The sequence below is a fragment of the Monomorium pharaonis genome, chromosome 5, assembly GCF_013373865.1.
Source record: "Monomorium pharaonis isolate MP-MQ-018 chromosome 5, ASM1337386v2, whole genome shotgun sequence".
Taxonomy (NCBI): Eukaryota; Metazoa; Arthropoda; class Insecta; order Hymenoptera; family Formicidae; genus Monomorium; species Monomorium pharaonis.
In genome coordinates, this window is record NC_050471.1 from 5,008,807 (window position 1) to 5,030,582 (window position 21,776).

Genomic DNA, 21,776 nt, shown 5'->3' on the forward strand with positions numbered 1-21,776 from the left:
GATACTTATTAATATTATTTTCATGTTATAATAAACTACGGTAGAGTTATAATTAAATCTTAATATTTGTTTATGATTTACAAAATCTTAAATTATTTCTTGCTTAGGTCGAAGGCAGAGAACGAGACGTAGGTGTCGTAGTCGTAGTCGTAGGGTAAGGCAGAAAAAAACGTTAGTCGTAATATACTACTATTCTAGAGTCTAGAATAGTATACTACGACGTGTACGACTTACGTTTTTCTCTCTACGACTGCGACACCTACGTCTCGTTCTCTGCCTTTGGCCTTACTGAGATGTGTACGTTACACTTACCAATTATGATCTGCGATGCCGTTCTATACAGCGCCGGGTCGTTTCACCTCCGTCGCGTTCTGAAAATGAGAAAAAAATGCAGTTAAGAATGGCGATAGAAGTTTTTTCCTGCCCACAGTCAACTTCGTGAGCCACGATTAACGTATCGCGATTTGCGTTCGAACGAGTATGGATGTATGGATACGCGTTCGAGCGAATTACAACACAAATTCAACTTAATAAGACTTACCGATTAAATACATACTTGGCGATAGCACTTGTTCTAGCACTTGCGGCGATGGGTCGTTCCACATTCCTTGCGTTCTGAAAATGACAGGTAAATATGGTTTAGAATGAGGCAGTTTCATTTATCGTGCGGATTAACTTCGCGCGGCGATTACACGTCGCGGAGCCGATACGCCTCGGAATTGCTACTGATTGTCACGGATTCCGCGAGTGAAATAAAGAGAGAACGCTGTTAATATGGCGAAGGGGGTACCTTTCCCGCGCGATCGACTTTGGCACGGAATTATTGTCGCATGTTAGTATTGCCCGACCGTTCCACACGTCGCGATTTACGCTACGAGGAATACGCGTTCGAATGAAACGCAGTACAAGCTAAATATGCGTCATATTTACCGTATATGATTTGTGAAGAACTCTCGATCGGAAGCTGATGTGTCCCGTTCCGTTTCGGAAAGAAAGTGAACCCCGTCCGTTCCGGAAAGAAAGTGAACCCAGCGTCCCGTTCCGTTCCGGAAGGCATGTGAACCCTTAAAACAGAGAACTGTGTTAAGTTGGCTCGAGTCAGAGATGATCATCTCTAGCGCTAACTTCACGCGTCAAGATGAGTGCTTCTGCGATATATATATATATATATATATATATATATATATATATATATATACCGTTTTGAACTTTGCGTTTTTCACACTAATAAAGCTAATTATTATTAATTCATGTTTCACAAATTATAATTACTTTTACATAAAAATAAAAAGTATGCGTACATTAAAATATGAGTTAAATCGATCTCCCACATCGATCGATAATTGAATCGATAGATTCGATATATATATTATGAAAACAATTATCATAAATATTATATTATTAAATAAATTATTTTATCTATACATTAAATTTATATAAAGTAACAGAAAAATATTGTTTTTTAATAAAAATGTATTTTTTTATTTACAATAATTTTTCCAGTCGGTTTTGGGACCAATGATTCCGTCGCGACGGAACTAACCTTCGGACGAAACTAACCTTGAAAATATCCCCCTGTTTTGATTTTACTTGGACGGAGGTAGTTTAATATAGCAGGTTTAATTAATTAAGAAAGAATGGGATGCGACGACGACGAAACGCATAATATCCAGTTTAAAAAGAAGAAGAAGAAGATGAAACCTTTAAGGAAACGCGAAGCTTCTCGGTTTGAGCGAGGGAGAGAAAATGTCCAAGTTAGGATTCCACATTATTCTGTTTTTAATTAATTGTGTAGCATAGAACTTAGATTAAGAGGAAACTTATTTCAGGTAGAAAGTCGAGGAAACAAAGATTATTCAGAAATTCTGTGAGAGACCGGCTGGCGTCGATATTGTTGGTTTGGCGCTCGGAGAAGCGTTGTATCTGATGTGTTGTGAGTAAGACACATATATGTACATATAAAGTGGAATTCACCATATATTGGAGAAGTAACGCGAGGTCTATGTTAATTTAGTCGGATCCCTTTAATATGAAAACCAGAGGAAAATATGAAACTGCTGAAGAATACAAAATATAAGCTGAATGACTCGTACGACACCAGCAGTAGAACTCAATTTAATATGGAGACCAATAAACGCGACGAAGAAATGTACGTACCAGTACGGCGACGTTTGCTTCTTTCTCTCTTACGTTTATTATGGACATTTAATCAGCCATAAGAGAATGTATTTTACTGGAATTATTAGTCGTTGCATTTATTTACGTCTTATATTTTTATGTAACTATTTCTAATTACAGGGTCAATTATGTAGAATTGTCGAAGCGCAAAAGTAAAAATAATAACGATGTAATGAATAGTACGAATAATGATAAAGGATCGTATTGCTTGCCAGAGGAAACAGCATTGCACGCAGTACTAGATGCAAGTTAAGCGAGAACATTTGAGGAGTGATTTTGGTCTAGCAGCAGGAATGTCGGGCGAATTACCTTGTTAACAGTCTTAGTAAGACTTAGTATGACATCTTACCTAATATGTATAATATGCATCTCTCATAAGTTGCATTTTTATTTATTTTTTAACGTTTTTTTCATCAATTATTTTGTTTTTTTTTTCCTCAACTTTTTTTAGGTAGCTAGGAAGAAGGCCAGTGTAGCTACAATATCACTCAATAGGTAGCACACAGGATATGACAAAGGTAAATTGTCTTGTTTTTAGCTTTGAATTTTTACTTTTATAGAGCTTTTATTTCTATCGGATTTTTCAATATGATTATTCTCTTACATTCCACCCTACTAATACAGTGATGTGCATAAAGATTATCTGTCTTTATTTTTGTTTTCTTTATGTTGTCTACATTTTTTTGCAGTATACAGAACACTGAGGCAGCAAAATTCTGTTTCCAGATGTATGATTCGCAAAAGACTATCTTTCAGCTCCAAATTGTTGAAATGAGAGATCAAAAACCTAGATACGTACCGAGTTAGTAATATTATTGTGGACTTAGATTTCTTTTTATAAATATCTTGCACTAGTATTTAAAATATTTATTAATCCTTACGATACAATCATTATATGATATAAACTTCGATAATTAAATTATTATTATAAATTATAAATACAATTATACTTTTTTTTTTCAAAAACGTATATTTGTTCTAAAAACTTAAAAGTGTATGTTTATGAATTTTTACATTTTTTAAATTATTTTAAATAGATGAGACATTGATCGTATACGAGATATACATATTTATGATTGTACCATTAAGATATCCTTTTTACATATTAGTACTGTAAGAATCTATAATTACCAAATGTCTATTAAAAAATTCAAAAGAAATCTATTGAATATTTAAAAAACATTTTTTAATTGAATCTCCAATAGCATTAATGAATTATGGAGTATTTTCGAACAAGCTGCATCTTGTCGTAGCTCGAGAGAAGAAAATAATACGCGACTGAGTTATTCACACATCCGAAGTACAATAAATTATGCAACAAGCGATAATGAAACGGCATAGACAGCGTTTGACGGACATGAAGGAAAGGGAGGAAGAGGTGGAGGCAGTTTCTTCCGAAATTTTTGATAATGAAAATATTCTGAGCGAAGATTAAGATAATCAATTTTTTGTTTAATTTCTTTTTTATTATTTTATTAAATTACATAAGATTGTTAACGTAATTTTTTTCAGCACAAAATCGTCACATTTTCAATTAAAACGATGAAGAACAAGACTAATATGGCCTATAATACCGAGTATTCTATTTTTCTTTCTCCTCTTTCAAGTGATTCATGGTAACGAACCACGTAGTAATTCATGCTTGTCAAAATCGGCGATTAAACAAGCTAATCGACTATGTTATCAAGAGATACCATCAGATGAAGAAAGCGACTTTTCACCCTATGTTATTTTCTTGTTCGCCTGATCTAGCTGTATCATTAAAATAAGTAGCAAGATTAAGTATATATTGTAACATACGTCAATTATGAAAAGGCTGAATATAATTGCAGAGTTTATTTCACCTTTTAAATGTTATTACTTTGCAACCGCAAGTGCTGCGATTAAGATTTCTCGGTCCCTTGTTAGTTGGTAGCAGCAACTGTCATCTCGTAATCATTATTCTACGTGCATGATGGAAAAGGTGTGATCACGTACTCAATGCCAATGTAATTAATCGCTTTATTGCAACTGATTTCTTCCGTTTGATACTTTAATTCTGGATAATAGAAAGTTTAATTATCGGAATATACCACTTTTACAATTTCGACTGCATACTTGATCTTGCAATACTGACTAAATGCACAAACTAGAGTATCCATCGCTATCTTTGCCTACAAGTTATTTACAATTTGTAATAATTTATAATATATAACGTATATATTTTATATTAATTATAGCATCTTACTTTTAAAGCATCTATTTCATGTATTTTTGCAAATAAATGTATAGATTAAAATTAAACAATGTAAATGCATGTACCTTTGTAAGATCAATTGCTGTGCACTTGATAAATTTTTTGTTTTAAGTGTGATCTTTAAATAATTTCCATTAATAATAAGAGACAGATGTAAAACAACTCCATCACATACTATCATATATAATAGGATAAACAGGACTGTCTTTTATGATAGGTATAAGTACTGTTTAAGTTGCACATGTGTCTGTAAACATTAGACATGAATATGTATGAATCATTTTCTACATGTAGAATTATTTACAATAATTGGAATCTCAATGCATGGCTGTGAGAGCAATAAATGACAGATTGCGAATTTGATCCTATATAGTATGTACTATATCTGAGTCAGATATAGTATATACAGATTTTAAGTTCATAATTTGCATGAGACAGATCTTTGGTCTTTCAGAATGAAAATTTAAAAAAGGGACCATTTGATTACATTGTAATTATTTTACATACATAATGAGAAATAGAAAAAGAAACTTACTGCATATAACTGCATAATTTCTTCCCCTGAATACACTTTATTTTGATTAAGTGGTTTGAACTATATTCTTGATGGTGGTCTAGCATCATATAAAAATGGACCTTTTTGTAATTGTATCCAAATCCATGAGTGCCAATAGAGACCAGACCATGTTTTCTTTCTATATTTTGATACAATTTATCTTGAAGATCAGTAAACTATTGTAAGAGTCTTGCATCAAAGTAATGTCTCTCAAAATTGCAGCAACTAAATGTCCTCGATACATATAAATATAATATTCCTAAGTTATCAAAAATTTAACTATAATACATTGACATTTACTAACTACGCATTGTTTGTTTTTATATTTATTGTATTTAACTTCTTCATGTTAGATATAAAATTATGAAATTTATTGTAATTTTAGTCAACACAGAACAGTCAGATTTCCAAATGTTGCAGCAGGAATCTGGTAACAAGAAAAAATGCACTAAGTGCCAAAGAAAAAAACATTCGAGGAAAACAAAAAAATAACGGAGAGAAGGCGACGGACGATTACCATTATGAGATATTTAAAAAGCAATTCAGACGATTTTGAATTAGACTTGTATAATTAATTATATTATACTCTTTGAATTTATAGAAGTAATTATTTAACGTTTAAACGTTAATGATTTTTTACATTATATGTTTTTTTAATTGTAATTTAAATTTAAGAATCAATTAAGAAACAATAAAAAAAAATCAAGAAACCATACAATATATTATAATTTTTTACGGAATTTGCCGTTGATATTAGGTAAACTTCGGGAATAGTGTATAAAAAAATGGGTGTAGAAAACAGACGCAAACTAAGCGAAAAAATTTGAGGAGTGATTTTGGTTGAGTAGCAGGATTCAAATGTCAGGCAAATTACATTGTTAAAAGTAATTTAGCAATAAGACATCTTATGCATAATATGCATCTCTCATAATTTGCACTTTTATTTATTTTTTAACTTTGTTCTGTCGATTAATTAATTCGTTTCTTTTTGTCAACTTTTTTTTTAGGTGCACCTAAATAGCCATGGCTAATTAGGGAGGAAGCATTATATAGCCACGATGTCTCGGCCAATGGATAGAACAGAGGATGGCAAAGGTAATTTGTCTTGTTGTTAGCTTTGAATTTTCGCTTTTATAGAGCTTGTATTTCTACGAGATTGTATTTCTACCCTTTGGCTCAAACGTGGATGTGTGACACGGGGCCTGTCGCGTTACTTGCACTTTTCGCACTCGACATCTTTGCTTTCTCTTTCTCCAGTGTTCGAGTATATGTATATTTATCTCGTTTAAAATGCAAAAAAATTTTGGGGATTTCAAGCAACGCAACAAATCTACAGACGTACACAGAACGATTTTATTGACAGTGAATGTCGTACGTAGTTCTAGCGGTTTGGCGCTGATACCACATCCACATGATCCACATTTTAGTCACGAAAAAGACCTGAAAAGGCTGCGGTAGCTGTTTCAGGCTGCTCTTTGCTTATAAAGAGGAATTAGTGACGAATAAGGTTAATTTTATTGATATTGGATGTAAAGTCGCTAAACTAATATGATAATTACCAAATCGATTTATTAAACACGATTTTCGCAATTGTGAGCAACAGAATAAATGAAAGAAATGGAGGTAAATATTTAATGCTTTGTTTTTTTAATTATAGATATATATTGTACATTCTGAAGTTTATAATAGGCCTGTTCTTTTTCGCTGTACTTCCGCACTAGTGCAATAAGTTAGAATGAGAAAAATATATTTGTCTTTTTAGGCCTGTTCTTTTTAGCTGCACTGGTACACTGTTGCAACAAATTAAAGTGAGACAAATATATTTTTTCTCATTTTAACTTGTTGCGCCAGTGCAGCAGTGCTGCGAAAAAGAACAGGCCATTTAATTTATTGCACCAGTGCAGCAGTGCAGCTAAAAAGAACAGACTAAATAATCCATTCAAATAGAAATATTATCTTGTTTTTTTCTTTCTCTTTCTTTATTTTTCTTTTTCTCTCTTTATTTCTCTTTTTCTTTATACTTGTTATTTGATGAATCTAATTCTTATGCTTCAAAATATATAACATCCATAAAATTTAAAAAGTTGTTATAATGTAAATATGTATATATGCACTATACATTAACTTAATACTATAACTCTTTGCTTTAACATGAATTATCCATTCATAAATAATTATTGTTTCCTAATTAATTCTCAAATAGCCAAACTTACCAAGTATCGCAAATGTGTATTGCACCTTGTATTAGTATAAATTCAGTAACAGTCGAGCATAATCTACTGTTTCTCTGATTTGTTAGAAATATATAGCAAAAAAAGAATGAGTGATATTATGATGAAAAAGTGTGCTCTACTTCTGCTGCATTTGTCACATAACGACTGATAAAAACTAAGCTTAAGGAAACACAGTAGATGGAAGTAACTATCAAACAGATTGTTACTATCACTACTAACAGTAGATTATGCTCGACTGTTACTGAATTTATATTAATACAAGGTGCAATACACATTTGTGATACTTGCGAAGTCAAATTTGTTAGCCTACTGTTAACTTATTACTAATATTTTGCTATGTTCTGAATTATTAAGTATTAAATATTACTAGGATAAGTGGAAACTAGTAGCAGCGTTTCTCCAAAATAAAGGTTTGGTGAAACAGCATATAGATTCTTATAACTATTTTATTAACGAGGAAATAAAAAACATTGTTAAGGCAAATGAAAAGATTCAAAGTGATGAGGATCCACACTTTTATTTAAAGTAAGTAATATATTATATGATATCATATATGCTCAGAAGATGTGCAATTATAAAAGTATTATCAACTACATGGTTGTTTTTTTCACATTTTAGATATTTAAACATACAAGTTGGCAGACCCAAACTTCAAGATAGTTGTACGTTAAATCGAGATTATGATACAACACCACATGAGTGCCGTCTAAGAGATTTAAATTATTCTGCTCCAATTGAAGTAGAAATTGAATATGTAAGGAATAATCCGGACAATAAGGAAGGAGGGGGAAGGCAGCGAACATGGAAAAAAGTGGTCATTGGAATGTAAGAACCAGCAATAGTAGAATCATAGATACATACGAGTTTTACATATTAAGATATAATAGGATATTGTAATTGTGTTTCTAGGATGCCAATAATGTTGCGCAGTTCTAACTGCGTGTTAACTAAAAAATCTGAGTCCCAGTTAGCTAAAATAAACGAATGTCCGCACGATCCTGGTGGTTATTTTATCATAAATGGCCAGGAAAAAGTTATATTGATACAAGAACAGATGGTCAGGAATAGAATAATTTTAGAGGAAGACAGCAAAAACTGCGTCGTCGCATCATGCAATAGTTTTACTCATGACAAAAAGACAAAGACGAATGTTGTCGGTAAATCCGGAAAATATTACCTGAGACACAATATGTTTCAAGATGATATATTGATAACCATTATTTTTAAAGCTATGGGCATAATAAGCGATTTGGAGATCATGCAAATGGTCGGGACGCAAGAAAAATATTTGGACAAGTTTGCGGCTAGTCTAGAGGAATGCCAGAGAGAAGATGTGAATATTTTTTCGCAGGATCAGGCATTGAAGTACCTCAACAGCAAACGGAAGCAGACGAGATTTTATGTCCCAAAATCTCGCGTTACTGATGAGATGAAAGACGCATTAGCAACAAATATATTATCCCACGTACCTGTTATCGATTTCAATTTTAGACCAAAGGCGCTATATCTCGCCCTGATGATCAGGAGAGTTATAAACGCGCAATCCGATCGCAGTCTGATTGACGACAAGGACTATTACGGTAATAAACGTCTGGAACTGGCTGGTTCCCTTCTCGCCCTTATGTTCGAAGATCTGTTCAAAAGATTTAATTGGGAGCTCAAGCAAATTGCTGATAAGAATATCCCCAAGATAAAAGCAGCTGCGTTTGACATAGCTAAGCACATGAGACACGACCTGATTACCAATGGATTGGCATTCGCTATATCGTCGGGTAACTGGACAATCAAGAGATTTAGAATGGAGAGGCATGGTGTGACGCAGGTGTTAGCACGACTGTCGTACATCTCCGCGCTTGGCATGATGACGCGAGTCCAGTCGCAGTTTGAGAAGACCAGAAAGGTTTCTGGTCCACGTTCATTGCAGGGCTCGCAATGGGGCATGCTGTGCCCAAATGATACGCCTGAGGGAGAAGCCTGCGGCTTAGTGAAGAATCTGGCTCTGATGGCTCACATCACCACAGAAGTGCCAGAAGAGCCGATAATAAAGCTGGTGCTTAATCTCGGCGTGGAGAACATTTACGGTCTCTCTGGAGAGGAGCTATCCAACGTAGATGTGTACACGGTTTTCGTGAACGGCATCGTGGTAGGCAATGTGCAGAATCATCAGAGACTAGTGCATCAATTTAGATTATTGCGTAGAAAAGGATATATCAGCAGTTTTGTATCGATATACACGCAACATCGGCACAAATGCATTCAAATTAGCTCCGACGGTGGGCGACTGTGCAGGCCATGCATCATTGTTAAAAATGGGAAGCCTCTTGTTAAACCAAAATGCATAGAAGATCTTGAACGAAATATTACATCGTTTGAAGATTTCCTTTATGATGGTAAGTAATTTAAACCTGTTTTGTGCATTCATATACATGTATATATTCCTTTTTGAGCTATGTAATTATTTGAACTGTTTCCTGCACTTAGGATTAATTGAATATTTAGATGTAAACGAAGAGAATGATAGTTTAATCGCCTGTACGGAATCTGAAATCAATAACAACACGACGCATCTGGAAATCGCAGAGTTCACGGTGTTGGGGGTGTGTGCCGGATTGATACCATATCCCCATCATAATCAGAGCCCGAGAAACACTTATCAGTGCGCTATGGGTAAACAGGCTATGGGAATCATAGGGTACAATCAGCGTAATCGCATTGACACAGTGATGTACAATCTGGTGTATCCGCAAACACCCATAGTGAAAACCCGAGCAATCGAGTTGATCAATTACGATAAATTGCCAGCCGGTGAAAATGCAATTGTCGCTGTTATGTCGTACAGTGGGTACGATATCGAGGACGCATTGATCTTTAACAAAGCCTCTGTTGATAGAGGATACGGGAGATGTCTAGTATATCGAAACGCAAAATGTACACTGAAGAAGTATGCCAATCAAACGCAGGACAGAATCATGGGACCATCGATAGACATCAACACTAAGAAGCCTTTATTGAAGCATGAAATCCTCGACAGTGATGGCATTGCAGCACCTGGTGAAATGGTGGAAAATAAGACGGTAAGAATTTCTTTCATTTGAATGACAATTAAATATGTCTGTGTTTAATATTGTATCATATGTAGGTAATGGTAAACAAGTCGGTGCCGGCGCCAAATGAGAATATCGGCCCGGTGAGATCCGGCAATGTACAAACTCAAACGGAATATCGAAATGCAGAAATCCAATTCAAAGGTTTAGTCCCAGCATATGTGGAAAAAGTTATGATATCTAAGAACGCGGATGATGCCTTTTTAGTAAAGCTATTGTTGAGGCAAACTCGAAGACCAGAAATCGGCGACAAATTCAGTAGTCGCCACGGACAGAAAGGTGTTATAGGTACAATTATTTTGATATTTTTGCATATACAAGAACATATACAAGAGAAACGTATTAATCTCTGGTAATGGTCCATTCAGGTTTAATAGTCGAGCAAGAAGATATGCCATTTAACGATCATGGTATGTGTCCCGACATAATTATGAACCCACATGGTTTTCCTTCTAGAATGACAGTTGGTAAACTGATAGAGGTACTTGCGGGTAAAGCTGGTGTCGTGAATGGAAGATTCCATGATTCTACAGGTACATTTTAATGATATTTTGACTACCAACTAAAATTGAAATTTTAAAACTGCAAGCTTCTTTTTTTCTTAATTAACAACAAAAAGTTTTAATTAGTAAATACTACATTTACTAATCAAAATTTGTCAATTCCTAATCCTAATCCTAAAACCAGCTGCAAAGATCAAAACAATGAATGAATCATTTAGCTTATATTAACTTGTAGTGTAAATAACTTACAGTGTAAATAATATTTTACTGTAGTTTTAGATAGATAACATTTAAACAAATAAGCGGATTTAAATAAATTTTTACACGAATATTTATTAAAGTTTTATTATAAATAAAAAATTTGGTTCTGTATTTTATTTGTAATGCTACTATCTCATCAAATTTGTAAAACGCAATTTACACAAGAATTAAGAGCAAAAAAATTAAATAATTTTTCATCCAATAAGAAAACATGTTCAAATTTTACACAAATATTCAAATATAATAAAACAATCTGAAATTTTTATATTTTTATGAATGCTTTAAGATGTGACATGCTAAGATAATAACAGATCTATTTCATTTTATTGTGATTTTTATCTGCTTTTAGCGTTTAGTAACGCCAAAGTGGAAGATATCTGCGAAGAGTTGGCGAAGAATGGTTATAATTATTTGGGTAAAGATTTTTTCTATAATGGTATGACTGGAAGACCGCTAATGGGATACATTTACTCGGGACCAGTAAGTCTCTCTCTCTCTCTCTCTCTCTCTCTCTCTCTCTCTCTCTCTCTCTCTCTCTCTCTTTTCTCTCTCTCTCTCTTTCTCTCTCTCTCTCTCTCTTTGCAGGATGAAAAGATTGTTACTTAAAGCGATTCTTTACGATAATTAAATAACATTTAATGAGAATATACGTTATAATTATAAATGCAAATTAAAATATAAAAACTCATATTTTATCAAACTCATTAGCCTTATTAAATTATTGTATTGTTAACTTTTGAAAGTCTGTTGGATATTATTACATAAAATAATTCTAAATAAGGAATCTATTTTAATACAAGTAGAAAATAAGTAAATATTATACAATTTTTCTTTTTTATGACACATATGTTGGAAAGTATATTGTGTAAAAATTGTTTTCAACATAATTAAAACGGTATAACAGAATATTTTTATATAATTACATTTTTCGAATAAAATAATAATTTATACTCTTTCAAATAATTGATTTAATTATAACATAGATAATGAATTTAATGCTTCTTGATTTTTGACATTTATGTTATAATATTGTATGATTGTAGGTTTATTATCAAAAATTGAAACATATGGTACAAGACAAGATACATGCTCGTGCCAGAGGACCAAGGGTAGTCCTAACACGTCAGCCGACAGAAGGACGTGCTAGGGAAGGTGGTTTGCGACTGGGTGAAATGGAACGTGACTGTCTAATTGGTTACGGGGCTAGTATGTTATTAGTAGAGAGGCTTATGATATCGAGTGATGCTTTTAAGGTCGATGTTTGTAACAAATGCGGTCTAATAGGATACAATGGTTGGTGCCAGAGATGCCAATCTAGCTCTTCCGTCTCGACAATAACAATGCCTTATGCTTGTAAATTATTATTCCAAGAACTACAGTCTATGAACGTAGTACCACGTTTGTCCTTAAAGGAATATTGTGATTGATAGTTTAAAAAATGTAAAAAATGAAGATTATGGTTCAACAATAAAAAGACTTCAAATATGGTAACAGTTTGTTTAAATTTGGTTCGTGCATGAACACAAAATTTTCAAGAGATTTATTCAGATTTATTTTAATATAAAATAAAATTTGTTATACGTGCCTTTTGTAGGTAACATATATAAAACATATATAATTGATTGTATACTTTTTGGAAGACATACATTGGTATATATTGGTCATTAAGGTTTGATTATTGGAAAAATCTCCATTATCGTAAATGCTACTTAACAAATATTTGGTTATGCCATTGATAATTGGTAACAGTTGATGAATGGATCACCGCGCGCGCACGAAATCATTTATCTTATATTTTTTCATTATATCCTTCTCAATTAACCTTTCGTAAACTAAGCTCAGACAATACAAAATCTAAAATCAGGTCAGATGTCTTAAAGACATATTTTCTAAAATAGTCTCAGACATTTAAATGATGTTTAAAAAACGTTTGATTTTAGATTTTGTGTTATCTAGGAGGTATATTCACAGACTACGGGATTAAATTCACCGACGACAAGTCGGCCGCTCTTATACTATATATTATATTATACCTTTAACAAATGTTTCATTACTGAGATAACAATTTCATACAAACTAGGCTAAAAAAAATTATTTTGACTAAATTTTTCAAAATTTCCTTAGTTAAGTATTTACGTATTAAATATATAAATACTTAAAGTTCAAATATTTAAGTTATATGTATAAATACTTGAACCAAAGAAATCTAATCAAGCTGAAAATTTAAATCAAATCAACAATTTTTTTCTCAGTGTATATATGTACTTAAGAAAAATTGAAAACGATAAAAGTAACATTTAAGAGATAGTCCTATATAAATTTCAATTTTTTTACATAATATTTATTTTTTATTGAAAATCAACGGTTTGCCGACTATTTTTGTGAGAAAAATTAAATATAGAAAGCATATAAAACGTAAAAATTTTCGCGAATCATTAAATTCGTATTTCTTTAATTTATGTACTTGACTTCTCATATAAACTTTCCAATATATTCTTTAAATATTTTAAAAACTAGATATTAAAAATGTAAAGTTGTTGATCATTATAATTAAAAAAAATAATTTAAATTGTTAGATCTGAAAATTTTTACTCCTACGATATTATAATTCGATTGTTGCAATAATGCAGAATACGTTTACGTCAATCTTCCTAGTGGCTGACTTTACCATGTTTTTAGCGAACTCGTACTATGTAAAAAAAATATTAAAAAATATAAAGTTTTAAAAATATATATATAAAATAGGGCCTCTCTTAGGTACCTACAAAATTCTACATGATAGATCTATCTTAAAAGCAATATTCAAGTATTTTTAATTTAATCATTTCTCATCATTTTGTTGTAAAGATTCCGCAAACAGACGAATCTCTGGATTTTCAATACTGTTTTTACTTTGTATGAGTTGCAATTCGATTTTTCTAGCTGGTTGTGCTTTGGTATCTTCATACACTGCAAATGAATTGTGTTAATAATAATATTAAAGTATTTTTTGTTGTAAAAGTACCAATTACCTTTAGAATATTCATACGTATTAAGCAGCACGCTATACAAAGAATTTATAGTTTTTTCCATTGTAGCTTTCATGTCACTTTGCAAATAAACATGAGCAAGAAATAATGCTGCAAAAAGATCTCCAGAACCCGTGAACGTCGCTGGTATTTTAGGAATATCTACTTTTATTAACGTATTGTCTAAAAAAAAGCTAATGTAAATCTATGTTTATTTCCAAGTTTATCTTATCGCGTAGTGCATAATCAACCTTTCGCGGTGCTCACTACCGCTGTCAGTTTATCGCTGAGCTCAGTCGACGATATCGCTACAGTTTTCGGTCCAATCTGATGTAATTTTTTAATTGCATTTTGTAATTCATTCATATTAGTAATTTTTGCATCTGTAAGTAATCTGAAAACATAAGTAAGAATTTAATGGGTGTGAAAACTTTAACTTAAATCTTGTAATTTAAATCTTTGTAATTGACATTTTTTAACATTTTTAATAATTTATATCATTATATTATTCCACCAGCACACTCAGATTGAACGCATTTAAGGCTAATCTATAATGTAGATCTACAATCTATGATGTTACTTTTTACCTTTTGCCATTTTACCTCTTCGTGCACTGTTTTATTAAAATTGACGACAAAAGTTTACGCAAGAGACAAAACAGGAAACACGATTGATAAAATAGTTCGCACAGAACTTAAAGAGCACATTATAGATTAGCTTTTTTTAGGTCGAAACGTTTGACTTTGTTATCAGTTTATGATTTCTCATTAAGATCTGTCAAGAAATTGATAAATTAGCTTGACTCTTCTGATTGGTCCTTTTTTATCTTGATTTATATTTTTATTATCTTGGTAAATGAATCAATGCGTTCATCAGAAGCATATATTAATTTCTAAAAATTATTAGGATTTATATAAGCGTAGCATTGATGTAATGAAACATATATGAAATGTAGTCCATAATTATCATTATTAGTTAATATACATACTCTAATTCAAACTGATTTGGAGTCACTACATCTGCCAGTGGTACTATCTCCTTTTTATAAATTTCTTTCAATGTTTCTGGGACATACAACTTGCCATTGTCACCCATAACAGGATCGCAAACTAGCATTGAACAAGTATAATAGATATAATTCACAAAAATATTTGGTCAACACAAAAATTACCAATAATCTAAAAAATAATGTACCATATGTGAGATTTGGATTTTTGGCTTTCAAAGTTGTGATCAGCAACGCCACTCTTTTCAGGAAAGAGGCAGAACCGATGTATCCAGTTAATAAATGTGTATATTTGTCTAAGTCATTTTGAGCTAAACCATCAACCAAGTCCTCTAAAAAATAATTATATTGAAAAGTATATTACAATCGCATTGTTAAGTAAACGTTATCTATTTCCTGTTAAGGTCTTACCTAAATCTTTATCATTGAGTATTTGGCCTTTAAATGCTTTATAACCAGTATGATTGGACAATTGTACAGAGTTAATGGCATCAACCTCAAAGCCTAATAGCTAATAAAAAAATGATTTCTTAATTCACTTATGCTTTATGTATGTAAAATTGTTTATTCGATTGTTATTTATATTAAATATTTAAATTGTTCTAAACAGCAAATTATCAAAAATAAATGAACATTAGCAAGGATTATATTTAATATTAATAAAAAAAAATGTTTAAAACATAGTAGCTTTGATATATAAATGCTAACTAATATACATTGTAATGTGCGTCGTGCTTGGAATTTTATTTGGAATCTCTATTATCTAATACTCCCATTTTATCTTCAGAGATAAGATGCAAGTATGTAGGGAACTTTCAGAAAATTGCAAGCATAACGACACTATTATATATTAGCATTTATATCAACTATTATATTATTAAAATTTAAAATTTATTTTTTATTTAAATATAATTCTCGCTAATATTAATTTATATAAGAAGAATGTTCTATGTGCTCTCGATGCAAAAAATGTTTTTTAATTTAAAAACAATTTATATTAAAGATATCAAACTATCGCGATTGTGCCGCTCAAAAGTCACGAGTTGGAAGATAAGGAAGATATAATTGTCGGAGAATTTGACAAGAGAACAGTCACGACACTTTTCTGTGCAGTCGCGAAATTCTTCACCTGCAACGGGAAGGTAGCGCTTTTATTGCCGACGTAACCTGACACTACATGACTCTGAATCGAAAGGATGCGCGGTGTCTCCGTGGAACGCATGGTCGATCAGCTGATTTTAACTCCCTTTGATACACTTGCGGCCTTTCACGTCCGACAACAACTGGCACTTGCTACTATGCGCTCCCGATCTCTCGAATGACCTAAAGTTGGCGATTACGCAATCTGTTTAATGAACAGTGGAGTGATTTGAGAATCACGGGCCCCCGGAATGTCGAGAGCCGGTCTCGTTATATCCGATTTGTTTAATTGACCGATTCAATTTAAGAATTATCAACTCTGCAAAACTTTAGTTAGTAATTTTCCAAATTCAACGAGACCGATTATGAAATTCTTAAATAGATTTATTGTTTTACACTCCGTTGTACTTTTTGCACTAGAAATGAAATAAAAAATATATAATTTAAATATTAGTAAGAGAAAGATGAAAAATGTAAAAAGTTTTTAACTACAAAAAAATCATCGATTATTATAGATATTTTTTTATGTGAAACATTTTTCCCATTCTTATTTTCTTAATTGTTAAATAACAATAATAATACATTTTTATTTAATTTAATTAATAATATTAAAATTATTTTGAATAGTATATAAATAATATTTATTTGTTAAATTTATTAAAATATTATTTGAGTCAAGTGAATTCTTTTGAATGCGAGATGAGTTAATATTTGAAATAAATTAAATATCTTCTAAATTCAGTTGAATTCTGCTTTTTGCAAAGTGTCAATATTTTTTAATTCTTTTAATTCAATTCAACATTTTATGCAGAATAGAAACAAGTTCAAGCTTCCTCGCAGAGATAACAAAAAAAATGTTAATGCAATAAATTATATAATAAAATATATGATAAATATATAATAAAAAATATTATATGTATAATAATAAAAATGTAATAAAGAATTAAATAAAAATATATATATATTTCACTTAATAATAAAAATTATCTTCTTATTTTATTTCCATTTCTTTCTCCTAAAAGATTAATACGTTTTGGAATAATTTTATAAAACTGTATAAAATTTTATTATTATGAATCTTTGTTGTTCATAAAATATTGATTAAAATAATATTCTTTTAAATATTTTGAAATAAATTAGTGATAAAAGTCATGGCACATCTGTTTTTTGTATATCTCAAGCTACTTCGTAACCACATCTGAACATCTCTGCGTCTATGACCGAGCGGATGGATCTAACCTAAAATATGTACACCTGATGTATCAAGGATAATTCATAGCAATTATATATTTTCGTCGTAACGCTATTTTTTCTTCGCTCGTAACGTAAGTTGCATAGACAACGGTAGCCGTCATCGCACGAGTGTCGCGGATTGATGAGCGTGAATCGTTCGTCACGTGTGATCCCAATCGCGACAATTAAATAACATAAAACGATTTTGCAGTTTAATAATAATGCTGCAGTTCAGCGCGATGCTGTATACTGCTACCTCCAGACTTGCGCCCCGGTCGCCCACCTGGCGCTTGACCGCGCTCGTAGCCTGCAACTCCAGCACGACGATCACTGGCGAGCAACTCGCCATATCTGCGAACGTAAAGTGCAATTGACAGCGACTTAATCTCTTTTTTTCTTCGATGAATTCAATGATAATAATTTTTTTGTTCCATACGTATATACGTGTATTTTAATATTTGATTTCCAATTTTTTGGCAACAGAAACTGTCAGTGGTTTATTTTATAGGACAATGCCAAGTTCTCAGAGGTGCAAGCAGGCTTGCAGGAGAAAAGTGAACAGAAATCTAAAGAGACGGATATGCAGATGACAGAAGAAACAAACGATACAAAGTCAAGTAGGAATGACAGAATATTTTCCGAACAATTAAAAGCTGCTGAGTCTGTAAACGATTTGCTGGACCTAGCACTGTTACCAAGTTTATCTAAACATAATGCTTTGAAGCTGATATCAAGCATAACTAATCAGATAAACAGCAGGAAATCGCAAGTAATAGACATTGAGGCTGACGAAAGATTTATTCACCTCAGGAAAATAGTAGACGACGAGAGAAAAACTCATAAGTTTGATTTGTCAAAATACTCCCAGTTATCAACACCTGCAATGATTGCAGTGAGTATAATATTTATATATTTTTAATAAATATAAATACATTTTTTACATATATGTTTATTTTCAAGTATCAATGCAATATTTGCAGTTATCCATATCTGCAATAATTACAATATGCATCTAATATTTATGTATTGTGTGTGTACACATATTTTTATGTGATAAAGGTGATTGCGTCATTGAGAGAACAAGAAAAGAGACCTGCTTCGCTATTAAAGATGTTGTCATACAACATTGCCAAGTACAACTCAACATTAAATTTGAAGCAATGTTCAACTTTGTTATATAGCATGTCCTTGCTCAATTTTCCAGACAAGGTACCGCCTTTTAGTAATATTATATGAAAGAAAGTCTATCAAGTTTATAAATAGTGTGTGCAATAGGTTTTATTGGAAAAAATCGCAAATGACTTACTGGAGTGTATACCGGAAAGCGACAGTACCACTGTAAACACAGCTATATTAACGTCACTAGGATTTCTGCGTTACAAGAATGAGAATGTACTTGATGCATTTTGCGACACGTTCTTTAAGCAATCCATGAAATACAAATTACTGGATTATTCATCAATATTACAAACGTTTGCGGCTCTACAGTATAAATCAGAAAAAGCTAACGCATTTGTCAAGGTGTATATTGATATTTTCATCTTTATTTTAAACATTAAAAGTTTTTTTGATAAGAAAATTATTTTCTTTAATACAAATGCATACTATTATAATATGTATTATTTACAAATCTTAATTATATTAATATTTATTAATATTAATATTTCTTTCCTTTTTTTTGAGTAGAAATTTGCAGAGTATGTAAGCCCATTTCAAACGAGTTTGGTCGAATGGTTGGATATTGTTTGGTCCTTAGCAGTTTTAGATGCAGCAAAACCACAACACGTAAAATACATCCTAGACCCTACATTTTTAAAAAAATTAATCAGTATGTATCTATTATTGTAATGTATTCATAATTTATTTTTTTAATTAATAATATTAATTTCTTATTATGATGTATACAGCCTCTAGCAAACTAAATATAGCAAGGAAATTAAAAATATTAAATATAAATGCTGTCGCACAGTTTATATTAAAGGATTATGAAGGTATACATTGAGAAATAATGTGTAATAGTGTGCTTTTAATTTCTAGACATTATTATTGTTTTAAATTGCAGGGCCTCTTTTAGAGAAAGATTCAAACTTTTATAATGTACCTATAGTTAGGTCAAATGAAAAGCAAATGTTTATAGAGGCATTGTCGAAAGCACTAAAGGAAATATTACCATCTTCATCTTATTTTAAAACGAACGTTGATACAAACATGGGCTTTTGCCTAGGTAAGTTTTTTAATAAAAAAACTAACGCTAGTATAAATTCAGGAAATTCGATTTTGAAATTATGAATGCAATATAAAATATTATGTCAAATATTGCGTTTTATTTACTTGTAAATAAGAATTGTTACTGCATTGGCATCTAAAGAAATCTATCATAATTGCACTGGTATTGTTATACTGCTATTAATTTTTTTTTAATTTTTAAATTAAGTTTTAAATGAATAAATATATCATATTAATCTTGTTAAATAAGAGTACTTGATTATTTTCAGATGCAGAATATCGCTTAGATGATCAACATAGGTTTGTGAAAGTGGAAGATTGGAATAAACAGACGAATGTACGAAGGTATGTCACATATTAATATCATCTAATAAAGAGCTAAACATTAACTTTGTTTTTCCAAGAATGTATATTAATAAAATGTGGTGGCAATATATATTTATTATTCTGTAATTTGATAAAAAATAAAGTATAATTTTATCCATTTCGAAATAATGAGAAATTATGTTAATTTCAATGTAAATAAACTTGATAATTATGTAAAACTTTTTCAGGATAGCAATAATGGTGCATAATTACCACGACTATTGCATAGGAGAGAATGATGATGATCTTATAGGATCGGCATATGTGTACATACAATTATTGAAAGCTAGAGGATACGACGTCATAACAATTTCTTATAAGAATTTCAGTTTACAAGACAATATAAAAACTCGGGTTTGTTATTTGGAGCAATGCATGAATAGCATGCAGGAAATAAAATCAGCAAAACAAACACAATCAACATAAGTGCAGTATTGGTTTAGTCCAATAAAATCTAAATAAATATATTTAAGAAGATTAAAAATATTTTCATTGTTCCTTATGTTCCAAAATTGTAAATTAATTCAATGTTATTGCTTAGTTACTAAATCAAATTATTTTATTACTGCATTATCATGCTACAAAGTAATGAAAAAAAGGATAAAAACCATCTCTAAATACCTATAATTTTTTATCTTGGTATATAATCTTTATTTACATTGAATATTTTATTTCACTATTATGAATTAACTATTTATTCTTTTTCTCACTGCTCTTATAACAAAGCTTGTCACTGTGGTGGCCGCCAAGGTTCAATCTTGGGTCTTGTAGTGCTGTAAGGCATATAAGCCTGATCAGTACCACTCATATTTTGTTGGTGATCCAACATCCATTTGTATTTGGGTCGAGATGGGTCTTTGTGTGGTGGCAAATCTGTTTTATAGTGTAACCAACCAAACCATTCGGGTGGAACTTGTGAACCGTCATAATTCAATCCAACTTTATCTGCATATATCACCCATCTGTTACGACCTTTAAACAATATAAACATGATCAATTAAGCATTCATATTTTTTACTATTAAACATTTCTAGGAATTCAAGATTAGTAGAAGTGACTAAATGTCATATGTACAGACATTTATATTCCGATTATTTCACATTTGTATTTTATCATATTAATAACTTGCCTACAAAGTGCGCGTTATTCTCATAATACCGATTACCATACTTGTCTTGCCCAACCAAGGTACCACTCTTTAGTTCGTCCACCCTGTCGAATCAGTTTGTATTAGTTATATTATAATTGCAAGAAAATTAAATTGGCATATTGTATTTTGGTTACAAAATATTTTCTGCAGAAAAATTATGATACACCGATAAATTTTTTTAACAAGTTGCAAACTCAGGAGTAAATGTAGAGTAAAGAGTTACACAACATTGGCGATAGTTAAAAGTGGTAATATTTTAAAACGTTCGCTGTATTGTTAACATAATATGCATAATAACCTAAAGTATGTTTTGAAAGAACCGATAATACCACCGTGGTCGCGTATCGCACGGTATAACGTCGCGACTTTATCCAACCCTATTAACTTTGCTGCCATGTTTATTTGCACAAAATTCCGAACTCCGATCTCCGATTGCTCCGAACGTCTGAACACAGCTGATGGAGTAAAGTTGGCAAAATCAAGGATTGCCAACTTTATTTAAATCGTTCGGACACCAATGACGTCAAGATCTAGAAACTTGCAAGAAAATTCATTGAAACAGAATATTTCATTTT

General features: G+C 31.5%; 4 protein-coding genes and 2 long non-coding RNA genes across 10 annotated transcripts; 3 read left to right on the forward strand and 3 right to left on the reverse strand.

Annotated features, from left to right (window-relative positions):
- Positions 1-1,637: 1,637 nt before the first annotated feature.
- Positions 1,638-3,035, forward strand: LOC105829164. The gene is made up of 3 exons (XR_004963288.1): positions 1,638-1,754; positions 2,015-2,149; positions 2,299-3,035. It is a non-coding gene; the product is annotated as an uncharacterized LOC105829164 (long non-coding RNA).
- Positions 3,036-3,622: 587 nt separating this feature from the next.
- LOC105834334 lies at positions 3,623-6,276 on the reverse strand. 5 transcript variants are annotated; one of them, XR_004963348.1, is made up of 3 exons: positions 6,139-6,276; positions 4,950-5,397; positions 3,623-4,661 (listed from the first exon to the last, which is right to left on the reverse strand). It is a non-coding gene; the product is annotated as an uncharacterized LOC105834334 (long non-coding RNA). The 5 variants fall into 5 exon arrangements; XR_004963346.1 differs by lacking the exon at positions 6,139-6,276 and having other exon boundaries at positions 3,623-3,930; positions 4,023-4,661; positions 4,950-5,582; XR_004963347.1 differs by lacking the exon at positions 6,139-6,276 and having other exon boundaries at positions 3,623-4,331; positions 4,480-4,661; positions 4,950-5,574.
- Positions 6,277-6,459: 183 nt separating this feature from the next.
- Positions 6,460-12,561, forward strand: LOC105829285 (DNA-directed RNA polymerase III subunit RPC2). The gene is made up of 9 exons (XM_028192557.2): positions 6,460-6,593; positions 7,575-7,729; positions 7,823-8,029; positions 8,114-9,594; positions 9,686-10,278; positions 10,344-10,596; positions 10,677-10,841; positions 11,422-11,552; positions 12,116-12,561. The coding sequence occupies exons 1-9, from the start codon at positions 6,579-6,581 to the stop codon at positions 12,497-12,499; spliced, it is 3,384 nt and encodes a 1,127-aa protein (XP_028048358.1). The 5' UTR covers positions 6,460-6,578; the 3' UTR covers positions 12,500-12,561.
- On the reverse strand, positions 12,558-16,456 carry LOC105829286 (pyridoxal kinase). Its single transcript, XM_012668006.3, has 7 exons — positions 16,216-16,456; positions 15,498-15,597; positions 15,275-15,418; positions 15,069-15,189; positions 14,332-14,474; positions 14,084-14,263; positions 12,558-14,021 (listed from the first exon to the last, which is right to left on the reverse strand). Exons 1-7 carry the CDS (start codon positions 16,306-16,308, stop codon positions 13,894-13,896), a joined length of 909 nt encoding a protein of 302 aa, XP_012523460.1. The 5' UTR covers positions 16,309-16,456; the 3' UTR covers positions 12,558-13,893.
- A 940-nt stretch (positions 16,457-17,396) lies between these two features.
- Positions 17,397-20,529, forward strand: LOC105829280 (FAST kinase domain-containing protein 4). The gene is made up of 10 exons (XM_012668001.2): positions 17,397-17,551; positions 17,671-17,818; positions 17,968-18,351; positions 18,519-18,668; positions 18,735-18,980; positions 19,146-19,287; positions 19,367-19,450; positions 19,522-19,683; positions 19,955-20,030; positions 20,240-20,529. Exons 2-10 carry the CDS (start codon positions 17,681-17,683, stop codon positions 20,475-20,477), a joined length of 1,620 nt encoding a protein of 539 aa, XP_012523455.1. The 5' UTR covers positions 17,397-17,551; positions 17,671-17,680; the 3' UTR covers positions 20,478-20,529.
- A 136-nt stretch (positions 20,530-20,665) lies between these two features.
- LOC105829282 (probable NADH dehydrogenase [ubiquinone] 1 alpha subcomplex subunit 12) lies at positions 20,666-21,677 on the reverse strand. Its single transcript, XM_012668003.3, has 3 exons — positions 21,500-21,677; positions 21,181-21,263; positions 20,666-21,023 (listed from the first exon to the last, which is right to left on the reverse strand). Exons 1-3 carry the CDS (start codon positions 21,595-21,597, stop codon positions 20,782-20,784), a joined length of 423 nt encoding a protein of 140 aa, XP_012523457.1. The 5' UTR covers positions 21,598-21,677; the 3' UTR covers positions 20,666-20,781.
- Positions 21,678-21,776: the final 99 nt, after the last annotated feature.